This window comes from Aspergillus affinis (assembly GCF_023601865.1).
Source record: "Aspergillus affinis strain CMG 70 chromosome Unknown NODE_9_length_501208_cov_87_169129, whole genome shotgun sequence".
Classification (NCBI taxonomy): domain Eukaryota; kingdom Fungi; phylum Ascomycota; class Eurotiomycetes; order Eurotiales; family Aspergillaceae; genus Aspergillus; species Aspergillus affinis.
The window spans coordinates 188,244-201,342 of record NW_026515790.1 but is presented as its reverse complement, the minus strand read 5'-3'; the positions used below and the strand labels follow the sequence as shown (position 1 = coordinate 201,342).

Below are 13,099 nucleotides of genomic sequence, written 5' to 3'. Positions count from 1 at the left end.
ACCCCCCAAGCATTTGTTTTAAACACATTATAACGATATGACCTTTTCTATGTGTTAGTTATATAGCCTGGGGTTTTACTCAGGTACCAACCTGTCGTCCCGACAATTATAAATTCATTCACCTTCTTGAGTAATTTCTATATATAATATCGTCTTCCTCATACCCACGGGCCCTACCGGGTCTCTCTACGCCGCATTCATAGCAAATCATTTTCTATCGAGCTTCAAAATGTGTCTCGTTGGCAAATGAATTGGGCACTCGCCTGGAGATAGTGAGGAGCTAAAAAGAACCTGAAGAACGTAGACAACCACTGGTGAACTCGCATTCGAAGGGACGATGTACTGCACTACTCTACGTCTATCATGAACTCTGATATCAGTGGCCAGTCACGTCTCTGTTCCTGCTTCGTATATTTATACCCATGCGCAAGATAATTCTATGCACCCTGATTAGCTAAAGCAAGTTTTGGGATCAACCCGGAGTTCCGGGTGGCGATTTAAAATGTGATAGTTTCAACATCCACCTACTCATTCCGCTCCATTCAGTTGCTCTTACGGTGTGACTAGTTCTTTAAATTCCATTGTTGTACGACCGAATGATTTAGTGAAGCCCAATGAATGCACGAAAGCATGAGTATCCGCATTGTGGCACAAACCTTGGACACGGTATGCTTTGCAAGCCCTAGCCAAGTCCAAGAGAACATGATCAATTGACAAAACAGAGCCGTCCCTCCTTCGCCATTTGAGAAACAACTGTAACGAGCCACAAGCAAGCGAGGTTCGGGGCAGGTCAATTAGCCAGTTCGTGTCGAACAAGGCACGATATAATTTGCAACGGCCCGGTTGCTCTTGATGCACAACGCGCGGGATGACTTGCCAATATCCTACCCCGAGTTCCGGCGCCACGTTGGCTAGCAACGGCGTTCCGCAGGGTCCATTACTGAATGCTGAGCCAGATGGCTTGCATATACCCTCGCAGATTCCATTGGTGCAAGTACCTGGGGTGAAGCCTTTGTCGGGCAGTGTATTCTCCAGTTTGGAAGATATTGAATCTAACAGTTCAGGAGATCCCTTGGCTTCTGCGTCGAGTTGATGATGTAGAAACTAGTTTGGTGACTAACCACGGTCAATCGAATCAGAACCCGAGGACACCCGAGAACATATCGCCGACTCCGGTGCTACAGCCAGCTCAGAGCCTGCAAAGTGCCTTCACCGCACTTGTAAACCACAGTATGGTATTCATTTTTCGTGTCGTCAAGACGTGGCCGAAGATGCTGGCCGAGGGATTGCAGCTTCCCCTACTAGTGCATCCCACTCAAGCGTCGCCTAATAAGACAGCGCAACCCTCGGCAGATTGCACCACAATATCAAAGATGTGGCACGGGCAATGCGAAGGAGCAGAGAATATGGTTTACAGAACCATTCTGCGGGAACTAGATAACCTGCTAAATAAAGTAAGTTTGATTCCCTTTTGGGATATACCGTACGTCTAATCTACATCTAGTCCCGCGACTATGACTAGGAAACCCTCCTCACAGCCCTTCAAGCATTTGTCATTTACACTATAATTCTACTCTTCCCATCAAAAGGCACACTCTGTAAACTCCCTGAAGGCAGCACCATCTTCTACAAAACGCAGTGACTTTTGTATCATGCCGTCACTACAGGGCTATTTCTCCAGGAGGAAAGAGAGCAAATTCGGCCTTCATTCTATGCCTGGCTACATGTAACGTCTAAGGACCGGGCTATATCTTTCCTCTATCTACTCCAATGGGCATGTTCAGTTTTCTACGGCACCACGTCGCTCGACTGCAAAGAGCTCGGATTCATGCCGGCACCTGCAGCAAAGATGCTATGGGAAGCGCAGGACGAGCACGTGTGGAACACGCGATACATTTGATGGCTGGCCAGGTGGGATGGCCAGGAATATCTGCAAGGAGAGTTTCATAAGATCAAGCTAGGGATTGTGATGGACGCGAGGGCGGAGAAGTGGCTGGAAGAGACGGACGAGTTTGGTTTTATTATGATTTCGATCCTTAAGTCGTTTGCGTCAAATGTTTGGATTGGTATGCTAATTGAGGTAGTCAATGCGACGGATTATAAACCGCCTCTGCCTGGGGCGCTGGTGAACCGTCCTGTAATATCTAGCGAAAGTTGAAAATCTTTCCATAAGTTGGGATATGAAGGGAATTCAGTAGTTATTATACAGAGTAACTCAATGACATCCAAAATATTGAGCCCAACAATGGCTCTCGTCACACGTTTTGCGAACCCTCTCTGCTTTGAAAACTCATAAAGTCGGATATTGACAGAGCAGGAGGCTTCGCTGGATCGCGTCGTCAGTGGTACATCAGCACGAAAATGAAGCTCGGGAAAGACCCGCTCACCAAATTGCAGAACTTCGTTTGAATGAGAGATCTTTTAGCTAATGTTTTTCTGAAAATGTGGACTGGTATGTGGGCTGCGTGTGGCTGAGGGCCGAGCCATGCTTTAGGTCCCCGGACCAAACTGAGCCACTGGGCATTTTAACATTCACAACACACATTAAAAAGTCCAAATACCTCATGCAGTTAATTTCTGATCGATTGATCCACTCACATAGAGCTCCGCTCTGCGGTGATGAACGATACCTAGAGGGGTTTAGGAATTTCCAAACACTACGGTTGCGAAGTGGGATCACACAATCAATGGCAGTCAAATAAAAAAAAGCATTAATGTTATCGACACAAAATATGTGAGCAAAGAGATAATGATTTTGTGGACATATATTATATCCATATTGATGTTGTGATGGCTGTCTATTGCCTTCTACTGAAAATGGACATAATGGGCGATCTTAGCCAATTGGTATGCTGCGGATTTTACCGCCCTTTTTTCGTTTTGGTGCCACGTATGTGCAGCTTGAAATTACGCTTAATCAAAATGCTCTCCACTCGATCATTGAAAATGTGGTGTTACTTTTGATTAATGTTTCTGATTCAGGTCGCCCCTTGCAAGCGGCCTGTGCGACATTCCATGGAATCGTCTCGACCGATTGGTCATACCACGCTCTATGCAATGCGCCTCTCAACAATGAAACGCCATTATAATGACTGCCTAGTACATGTACCCCAGTTCTCGGGATTTACTTTCCTTAAGAAGCTTTGTGAAGCTCGATGATAACTCAATTAATCGATGAATTTGCTGCACAAGACATGATTCCTTTATTGTCTTTCAGGTCGAGTATCATGCTCAAAAAAAGGCCCACTCTAATGCTTAAATGCAAAATATTTGGTTTGCTCCTAGATAATGGAATATTAGTCGTGTTCTGAATTCTCGATTTCTTCAATTGGTCTCATCAAATTTTCGAAAATGATAACGGGCACTAAAGGACATTTTAAAATAAAGGAGAAGTGCGGACTAATATCGCTCAGAGAGGAGGGCACAGCGAGCAAGGGGCTTTTTACTCGCTGGAATGTAACCGGGGTCCTTTTCCGATCTGAAGCTGGATTCCTGCTTCTGGAGGTATGGGACGGCCCGCGCGATCAACTACCTAGTTGCCACTCCTCCGGTTAAGTACTCCTGACTCCCATATCGAGAAAAAACACCATTGATCTCGTTCAAGTTCAGTGAGGATGATATTCGTGAGACTCTACATCCGTTATTTGACGCGCTATTCTATACCCCAGTCCAACTTACTTGCAAGACGCGGAATTTCTAATTCACCCGGCCCTTCGCAATCGTGAGTGCCAGGAGTTCCTAGCCTACGGCAAATGCATACAAGCCCTGTCCTTGAGGACATAGTAATTCCAGAGTCTCTCATATCAGCAGCCGCAGCCGCAGCAGCAAGAACTCAACGGGGTTCAAACTACCCTGTTTACTACTCTGAGGAACCGGCCAGGGAGATTCGTGTCCAGAAGAAGCGACAACCAACCTCCAATAGACAAATACATGAACAACCGTCATTCGTCGAAAGGAGGAACTGGAGTCACACATCGGCGTTCGAGCCTGGGACCAGCCAGCCTTTGTCGACAGTCATCGAGGATGCCGTGATCAGCGAAGCCCCAGAAAGGCAACCAGGTTTCTTCTCCTTTCATCCCGTCTCCCCCAGCGGTCCAGAACTTGGAAGAAAAACTCCAAAAACTCGCGCTCCGAATTTCTCGTACCGCCAGCCTGGTTTTGGTGTCTCCGATAGACCTCGAGTCAGCAGCCTGTGGGAGCTTTACGACCAGGCAAAACTTGTCAGTGTCAAGCTTCAGCGGACAACTTGGACCCAATTTCTTTTTGAATATGGCGTATACTTATTATTCGTCTCCGTTGTTTATTTTGTCCTGGTTGGGGTACCACTCTGGAAAGGCTCGGTATATTGGCTGTACTGGGTGATGAAGAACAAATTCGTATTCAAGGGAGGATGGTCAATTGCCATTGGATTTATGACCATGTAAGCTTTCCTCCTCACCTGCATTTGCACCCTAATCGGAGAGACACTATCTCTGTTGAGCTCCTGCTAATGTTGATCATACTCTAGGTATTCCTTTGTCCCGCTATTGTTCCTCTTTGAGAAAAATGCCCCAGGACCCGAATACTACCAACAGCGATGCATTGAACGCAATTCTTCGAATACTGCTCTTTTGATTCCCTGCTTCAAATCCGCCGCAATCATCGGGAAGACACTCGAAGCCGCACTCACACTCTTTCCAGCGGGCCATATCTTCGTTATCGCGAACGGGGATTCGCCGATCCCCATCGACAACACGGAGGAAGTCTGTCGTACATACGGTGTCAACCATGTCTGGTCTCCAATCAGCTCAAAAGCCATCGCCCTGTTCATCGGATGCTACGCTGCCAAGAAATTCCGGCACGTTCTGTGCATAGACGACGATTGCACACTCCCTCATAACTTTCCCGTCGTAGTGTCTCGAATCACGAAGGAAGTCCGGTGTATCGGGTACACGATCAAGTCAACCGGCTCCAACTCTTCAGAAAGCACTTATTGCCAACAAGCTCAAGATTTAGAGTACAAGATATCCGGACTACAGCGTTGTTTTGCCGGGAGAATTGGTAGCTCCACATTTCCTCACGGCGCGATATCGTTATGGGACCGAGAGTTCCTGAAAGAGTGCTTACGAGACCATCCGGGTTTCTCGATCAGCGAGGACTGGTTCCTCGGAAATAGTTGTCGGCGCATGGGCGGCCGCATCCAGATGTGCAGCTCCGTGTTCGTGGAGACTACGACACCACCGGCTGTCTTCTATGTTAGCAGAAAAGACGGGCGTAGTGGATTCGGTGAGATGACGGTTTTCAAACAGCGGTTTCTACGCTGGAACTTCTTTTTCGCGAATAGCCTATACTATAATCTCGCATACATCTTTGGATGTTGGAAATTGGGCTGGTGGGAAATCGGCGCCAAGGTGTTCGTCTTCCAAGAGGTACGTAACACACCCATTTGTATCTGTTTTCGCTTCTGTTGTTCTGATTGCCGCAATGATAGGTCTACGAGACAATCATATACGTTCTCGCACCTTTCGTCCTCCCCGTGTCCTTTCTGGTCCGCCCAGCTTTCAGCGCAACCCTACTTGGAGGCACTTTAGGGCTATACTTTCTTCATGTCCTCATCTTCAATGAGATCCATCTGCGATTGAAAAAGGAGCGGATCAAGTGGAGAGTTTTATTATGGTATTATGTATGTTCATACTTCCTTATTACCACTTTCAATACTGACAAATACTATACAGATGCCCTACAAACTCATAATAACCCTAATCAATGCTGCAAGTTGCTACTGGTCTCTTTACAAATACGCAAGGTATTTTGCTCGCCGCCATCCCAAGATTGTGGAGGACCAGAAGGCTGTTGAGGTTCTATTGAAGTTGGAGATGTCGGTGGATGACCATCTTGGGGCTCCGGGGTTGGGTAGGAGTATGACGGTTAGGACCATAGGGACTAGAAGTAAAAGTGCAAGTGTTAAATCTTGAATAAGAATATGCTAACCTGGAAAACCATGTTTTGCTGTAAAATGACAAGTTGCAATCGGCATTTAGTTTGCGTGCGTGGAAGCTCTTATCCGAGTTTACTCAAATACGTCTGGTTTTAACCATGGTCTTAGAAATATCATATAGTCTGAGGCTCATGCTTTTTTGTACAAAGTTAGATGGCTGAAGCTTGTTGTAAATCAGGGTAGCACAAGTAAGCGGAAAATTAAACTGCTTTTTTGCTGTCCCCCAATAATCTTACATATGTCTCTGCTCTTCCATGTCTGAGGCTTATTTATATTATTTCTCCGTATTTTCTCTCCTTCGATTTATTTTGGGGCAGGTATCTCCTTCCCTCCCCCTTTGTCGGTGCTCCCCATTTGTCCTCGGTTTTAGTGTTTCTTGCAGAAAAACTCCACTTTTATATGCAACTCCTACTCAACCTTTTTCCCGGTTCATTGATCAGATGCCGAAAGTCAAGAAACGCGCGCTCGACTTGTTTGTTTCCGGTTCCCACATTCTCTACGGCCCGAACCATGGACGCACCAACATTCCTCACGACACAATTACGGGTCCTCCTTCCTTTGCCCCTGTGGCCGCGGAAGATAACTAAACCGCTTATATCATCGCCTTTCTTGGCCGATTGATTCATTGCAGTTTTATTGCATTTATACGGCATTTTTCGGGACAGTATTATCGTGATATGTCGCTTGTTGTGGCGATCAGGAAGCCTCTCAAATTGCATAAATACCGGTTTCTTTATCGTGCAGTTAGTTGAATTAAGGCCTTCATTCATTTGAATATGATCATATAAAATCGGTTGAATAATCGCTTCTCGGTAGACCAACATATTTCTGCCACAGCCCCTTATAGGATCACCAATGAACCTCGGCCACAGTGGATTCCGATTACTCAGACGGAGATAACGATAAGAGCAGACCCCGCTTCTCGCGCTCTGCGCCAGACTCGCTCTTTATTGCGACATTTGCCGGTCATATATGGATTGATAATCCACATTGCTTCCAATTAATCCCCTTCTCAATTTCCTACTGAGAAGATACACCATGGGCGACACACTCGTGCACAAAGAGCATCTGCTCGTGGTCTTTTTCCAACCCATCTCGCCGCAATTGCTCGGCATCATCCAGTCCAAGTTTCCGCAAGCTGAGGTCTCAACGTTGTCGTTGCCGAGGGGAGACACGATTCCTAGTGGTATATCTTCACCTTTTTGCTGGACAAACTCATCAGCGTTGATTCTGACCTCAATGCCTAGAACATGCCCGTAAAGCTACATTGATAGTGACATTCACGAATCTCCCGAACCCAGAGGATGCGCAAAAGTAATTGGCTCTCTCTCTTCCTTTACCGCAAGAATTGGGCTAACATACAAATCAACACAGCATTAAAATCATTCACTTCCTCTCTGCCGGCCTAGACCACTCCCTGCATCATCCAATCATCCGAGAAACCTCTATTCCGGTCACCACCAGCTCTGGCGTCCACGGTCCCCCCATCGCTGAATGGACTGTCATGAATTGGCTGGTCGCTTCGCGCAAATACAGTTTTACCTACGAGAACCAGAAAAAGCATAAATGGACCGGCGTCAACGAGTACGTGCAAGATATCCATGATAACGTCGGCAAGAAGGTCGGAATTCTAGGATACGGGAGCATTGGGCGACAGAGTACGTATAAGCCTCTTCTTTACCTATTTGAGCTTCCCCCCCTTCCGATCCTTCCGGTCGACACGCTAACCCAATGATTGCTCAACAGTCGGACGAGTCGCCTCCGCCCTCGGCGCTAAGGTTTACGCCTACACAGCCTCTCCCCGCCCTACGCCCTCCTCCCGGGCTGACAACGGCTTCATCGTCCCCGGCACCGGCGACAAGGACGGCTCGATCCCGGTCACCTGGCACCACGGAACCGACAAGGCCTCTCTGCACGAATTTCTCTCCCTCGGCCTCGACCACCTCGTCATCTCGCTCCCCCTTACCGCCGAGACAACGAACTTCCTCGGCGCCGAGGAATTTGCGCTGCTGAGTGCGCGCGCAACGCCGGGTCATCCGAAACCATACCTGACGAACATCTCGCGCGGCAAGGTGGTCGATCAGGAGGCTTTGATCCAGGCGCTGGAGGCGGGCGATTTGGGTGGTGCCGCGCTGGACGTGACGGATCCGGAGCCATTGCCGGAAGATCATCCGTTGTGGGACACGCCGAATGTGCAGATCAGTCCGCATGTGAGCTCCCTTGGGGTGGAGTATTTTCCGAGGTCGTTTGATGTGTTGAGGGAGAATTTGGCGAGGTCGGAGAGGGGGGAGGGGTTGGTGAATGAGTATAAGAGGGGGAAGGGGTATTGAGCTGTGGATATTTCTTTGGGAACTTGAACATAGACAGACGTGATTGGTGTGATTGTATGCTGAATTGAACTCAATAGTACACAACAATGACGATTATGAACATATTATATCCTAAACTCGGTACAATACAGCTCTAGATAATCGTATATCGTGCATATGGCTCGATGACAACATCCCCAATGATTCCATAATGCTGACGTGGCGGTAAGTCTTTCAAGGGCTTTGCAACGCCCTTTCCCGCAGTTTCGAACGTCATTCCAGTATGGCATGATACCATTCCAAAGAGTTGACGACACTCGCAAATCAACCGTGTAGCTTCTAGTCTTGAGATAGGAAGTAATATGAAGTCGAGGGTTGGTGATGTCAAATGGCGGGAGCTTCTTTCCATTGATGAACCCAACAATACCATGCGAAATTGTAGGAAGAATCAGATATGCACCAGATTTGTGCAGGGGATGCGTGGAGTTCGATGCCCATTGGAACGTCGCACTGTAGTATCCAATGCCGGATACATTTTGCAAGCCCAGGTCCAGCCATGATTTGAGGTGTGGACCAGGATTATCGACAGTAACGTTGACCTTCTTCGCCACAGGGTCCAGATTGTGAAAGTCATCTGGAGGAAGCCATTGCTCTATCTTGACTTTCCACCCGTCGATGCTATATGCAGAAGAGGGGTGGAGGCCCATTTGCATATGGCTTGGCCTGAGGATAGCACCACATTTGGGTGTACCCTTGGAACCTGAAACTTTCACTTTGATTTCTGACTTCTGCGTGATGCGAGAATCCAAAATGGCGTCTGATGCGGTATTAATATGGATTTGCAGTGGTTTTTATGTGCTCAGCCGGAGAAGCCTCGTTTCCTCTGGCTGCAGTGCGATAGGAATAGTCATGTAGCCATTCTTATTCGTGTAGTGGACGATTTGTGCCTCCTCGCCCGTCCACGCGTTCAAGAAGTAGTCTGCGCCAGAGTACTCGAATATGATACTCCCTGTGCTGTAGTCCCCGGTGTTGTAGACAAAAACATAGGAGCCTTTGCTATGAAGATCTCGTCTTCGAGTATGCCAAGTCGCATTGGAACGAATCTGCGACCGAGGCTCGATATGGATTGAAGCGATCGAAGCTGCCAGGTTCTCGTAAGGGATTTGATGGACATTCTTCAAACTCAATAAACCTTTCAGAGTTCTATTGGCCTTTTCGATTGCAGTCAGATCGGAGGAGTCGTATCGTGACGGGACCCCCCCCGGATATGGCAACAGGAAGGCCCGCCCTGGCATATTTTGCGAGATAACATACCCCCTGCGGAGCCAATGTGTCATTTCCACGAAGAATCAGGAGTCTGGAGGCCTGTCTGCTCGGAGCCATGGTGCCTCCTTTGACATACGCATCTGCTCGGGCGAAGTTCTCGGGAGAGAGATACCCGTAGGTGAAGCCAGCTTCGATAAGGTCCCGCGGGAGATAGATTGCAGTCGGGTATGGGCTCTGTGGCATTTGCTTACTCCAGAATACGAGATCTGTTTTTGGGACGCCGCTTTGTAAAGCCCAGGAGTTCCGTCCAATGTAGTCCATGGCCTCCCGGAGTCCCACTTCCCAGCCTGATTGATGTCAGTTGTACTCGAGATAATCGTAGTTGTGCGTAATGTAACCGGGCCAGGTGGTTTCAGTGAAGTTGTGCGAGAATGTTGCGCCGTGGAGGACGAGTTGATTGACGCCGCATCCCCGCATGATAGTAGATCCCTTGGCACGCGGGGATATAGCATATTAACCCAAAGTACGTATAGTTATGGAGGCTCGGCAGCAGATTCACCTATACGGGGGGAATGACTCCAAGTCATGCTTGTAGAAATACTGTACTCAAATCACGATAGCTTTATGTAAGCACCTCTTGGCCCTCCATCCTGATTGTTAGTAGTAGCAGTGACGTACTTTGGCTCTTGATATCTCTAAAGTAAACCGGGATCTGGCGAACGGATCATTTCGAGGTTGGTGAGCGTTTCGCAGTTCCTAGCGGCCTCTCACTACGATCGTAATGGAACCGATGCGTGAAATCTCCCGATATGCTGCACCGTCTTGATGTGAGGTAAGAAAAGCTATAGACTTTGCATATATAATGATGACCTGGTATGCATATTCAGGGCTTCTAACTTCAATAACATTACTTCAGTGAGCAGAAGTACCCTCGATCAAAGCGAATCTTGACGCACGGCTCCTCCTCTGCTGGCCTCTGACCGGCATTTTGGCGGAAACGAGCTCCATTGAAAGCAACAGCCAACATGTATTTGCCTGGTGGAAATAGCCAAACGGATCCAATCGACAGGAACGAATCGACATCGCCAAGGATTGACCTTACGTGAGTCTAGACTGTGCGGGGTTGAAAGATATGGCTAACAGCATGTCACCAGGAGTTCTATTCACGGCCCATCTGTCAGGGAATCAGGGTGCTGGGAAAATCATTTCATGTATTTGGGGTTTCTACGGAACCTGAGTCTACAACTCCCGACGCAGAACTAAACGATGATAAGTTCTACGAAGACGTGGTCGACGAGTCCATGCAGAATAATTTATGCCATAGTGGACTAGAGACTTGAAGTGGCCCCGTTGCACCGGATTATGGAAAGGACAAGCAAAATAAGAGATCCCATTACGAGCACTCGCCGTGTACAAGTACTGCCAAGGATACACCCACTTCGTCCATAAAATCAAGCAAGCCAATATTGTCAACAAGCAGATACTGCCGCAAACCCCACGCTTGGTTGAATCGACTTCTAGCCTCGTTTCGGGTACGGCGAAACGCACGGTCACGATCTTTTTTGCCCTAGACTGATGATCAACAAGAGATTTCGCGAGAAACATTAGGCTGATGCAGCTGGAAGGCATTAAACTCATTTTTGACTGTACGCAGGCTTGAAGAACAAGACTAATTTTATCGCTTTCTGTATCCCGATTTCCCCGTAAGGATCTGACTAGGAACCCTTGTACACGAGCAGTAGACCGCATGATATCGCCCGTATCTAAGAGCGGCAGCAGCTTTTTAAAATTATGAGAATGTGTGGCTCTAATCATAAGATCACTGTAGGGAGTGAAGGTATCTATGTCACCGACACAAGCCTGAATTGTGCACAGTACATCTGCAAACTAGCACCAGAAACCCATTGATAGAACTATTGGCAACCTAAATAACTTGAAAAATTCTGGTTGGACTTGACTGGACTTGGGCATTATCCGCTGCTGGTATTTCTACAGGCATGTTGCATTTTATGTCGCATTAATCTAGCATCACACTCGTTATTGTTCCCTTTGTAACACGATGGACGACTTCTTGGTCTTTTCGGGTGAACCTTCATTGCCCTACTTTTAAGAACTACAATTTGTAAGGCACGGAGTCCTACTCGGCCTGCTTATGCATCCCATCTCCTTGAACAAAATCATGACTCTTCTACAAAAACTCCATTCAATCTGGCATGCTGTATCATCCGCATCGACCCCAAATTCCGACGGCATTGCCGCGAATGAACTTCAAAACATCCATGTAAACACGGGACCTAGTTTTCAGATAGCAATGGGCTTATTCAAGACAGGATTCACCTTGCCTCACCCCTCCCTTTGTTCTATCGATTCCGTTCACGAAATATGCACCCAGAGGGCCCCAAAATGCTTTAACTCCTCCTCCCTCGCCTATCCCTACTGCTCGTCCTTTTAGGGTTATTGAACAGTCTGGTGGTCGTTCTAGACTGCTTTATTCCATCCAACGTCAGCTTTGGTGCCCTATGGTGGAGGCAGATATCGGGAGCGAGACATGGTTCGAGATCTACAAAATCTCTGAAACAGAACTGCTGAAGCTGAACTCAGGGAGCGAGTTGTTGCATGGATGGTTGGATGTCCTAGCACGTATAGGCCAATAAAATCCGAGGCCGGAGGTGTATATGATGGGCGATCTAATCGACCCATTTCTCTCGATCGGGCGATGGAGTTGTCCAGATATCTGATAGTTGCATAATCGATTTAGTAGATATATAAAGATAAAATTTTACTTTTACTATAAAGCTAGACATATGTTTCAAGGGACTTTCACCACCAATACCCACAGGCCTCGAGATTCCTGGACAATACCAGCCTTCGTTTCCATTATGACCGATATGAGACATCCCCTTGAGCAGACATACATGTGTACTGCTAAGGAGTGTGCGAAAGAGTTCACTTCTATCGACGATTGGCGCATTCACGTGGAAGGTTACTCATTCCAACCCGGACAAATATGCCTCTATCATGGCTGCGGTGGATTCGTCTCAACTAGCTCCAATGAGTCGCTTGCCCATCGGTCCCATCTCTACCTCGAACATCATGTCGAACCGGGTCACACGGAAGGACTCGGAAAAGCCTATATTGATAAGAATTTTTTCTCTGTTACAGAAGGAAAGATGTTACCCCCACTTCCCGCACAGCACTAGAAGGCGCCATCTCGCGTTCACTCATAAAATAACTGGGCATCACGCTCGCAAATGAAGCCCTACCCATTGGACGGCGGATCCCTTGTGAGCAACTCGTCCGCACACGTTTCATGAACGGGGTTATTTCCGCACCGTCGGGGCGGGAGAATGACTCGGATGGGTTTATAGACAAGGTGATGGAGAAGACGGAGGCGCAGTTTGGGGGTTTGATCCGCAGCGGACTGGGATGTTGGTTGTGAAGGAGCTGGCTCGACGACCGGAGAGGGATGGGTTGGATCAGCAGAATTTTAATGAGGTATTTGCGGGGTTAAAGTCGGATAATCGGGGGGTATCGCAGGATATGGGGG

General features: G+C 47.7%; 3 protein-coding genes across 3 annotated transcripts; 1 reads left to right on the top strand and 2 right to left on the bottom strand.

Annotated features, from left to right (window-relative positions):
- Positions 1–3,752: 3,752 nt before the first annotated feature.
- On the top strand, positions 3,753–8,307 carry KD926_011670 (uncharacterized protein; the record flags this gene model as incomplete). The annotated part of the gene is made up of 7 exons (XM_053096187.1): positions 3,753–4,420; positions 4,508–5,408; positions 5,471–5,662; positions 5,715–5,898; positions 7,225–7,291; positions 7,352–7,635; positions 7,724–8,307. 7 exons carry the CDS (start codon positions 3,753–3,755, stop codon positions 8,305–8,307), a joined length of 2,880 nt encoding a protein of 959 aa, XP_052959681.1.
- Positions 8,308–8,440: 133 nt separating this feature from the next.
- On the bottom strand, positions 8,441–8,999 carry KD926_011669 (uncharacterized protein; the record flags this gene model as incomplete). Its single annotated transcript, XM_053096185.1, has 2 exons — positions 8,441–8,500; positions 8,559–8,999. 2 exons carry the CDS (start codon positions 8,997–8,999, stop codon positions 8,441–8,443), a joined length of 501 nt encoding a protein of 166 aa, XP_052959680.1.
- Positions 9,000–9,137: 138 nt separating this feature from the next.
- KD926_011668 (uncharacterized protein) lies at positions 9,138–9,795 on the bottom strand (the record flags this gene model as incomplete). Its single annotated transcript, XM_053096184.1, has 2 exons — positions 9,138–9,603; positions 9,689–9,795. 2 exons carry the CDS (start codon positions 9,793–9,795, stop codon positions 9,138–9,140), a joined length of 573 nt encoding a protein of 190 aa, XP_052959679.1.
- Positions 9,796–13,099: the final 3,304 nt, after the last annotated feature.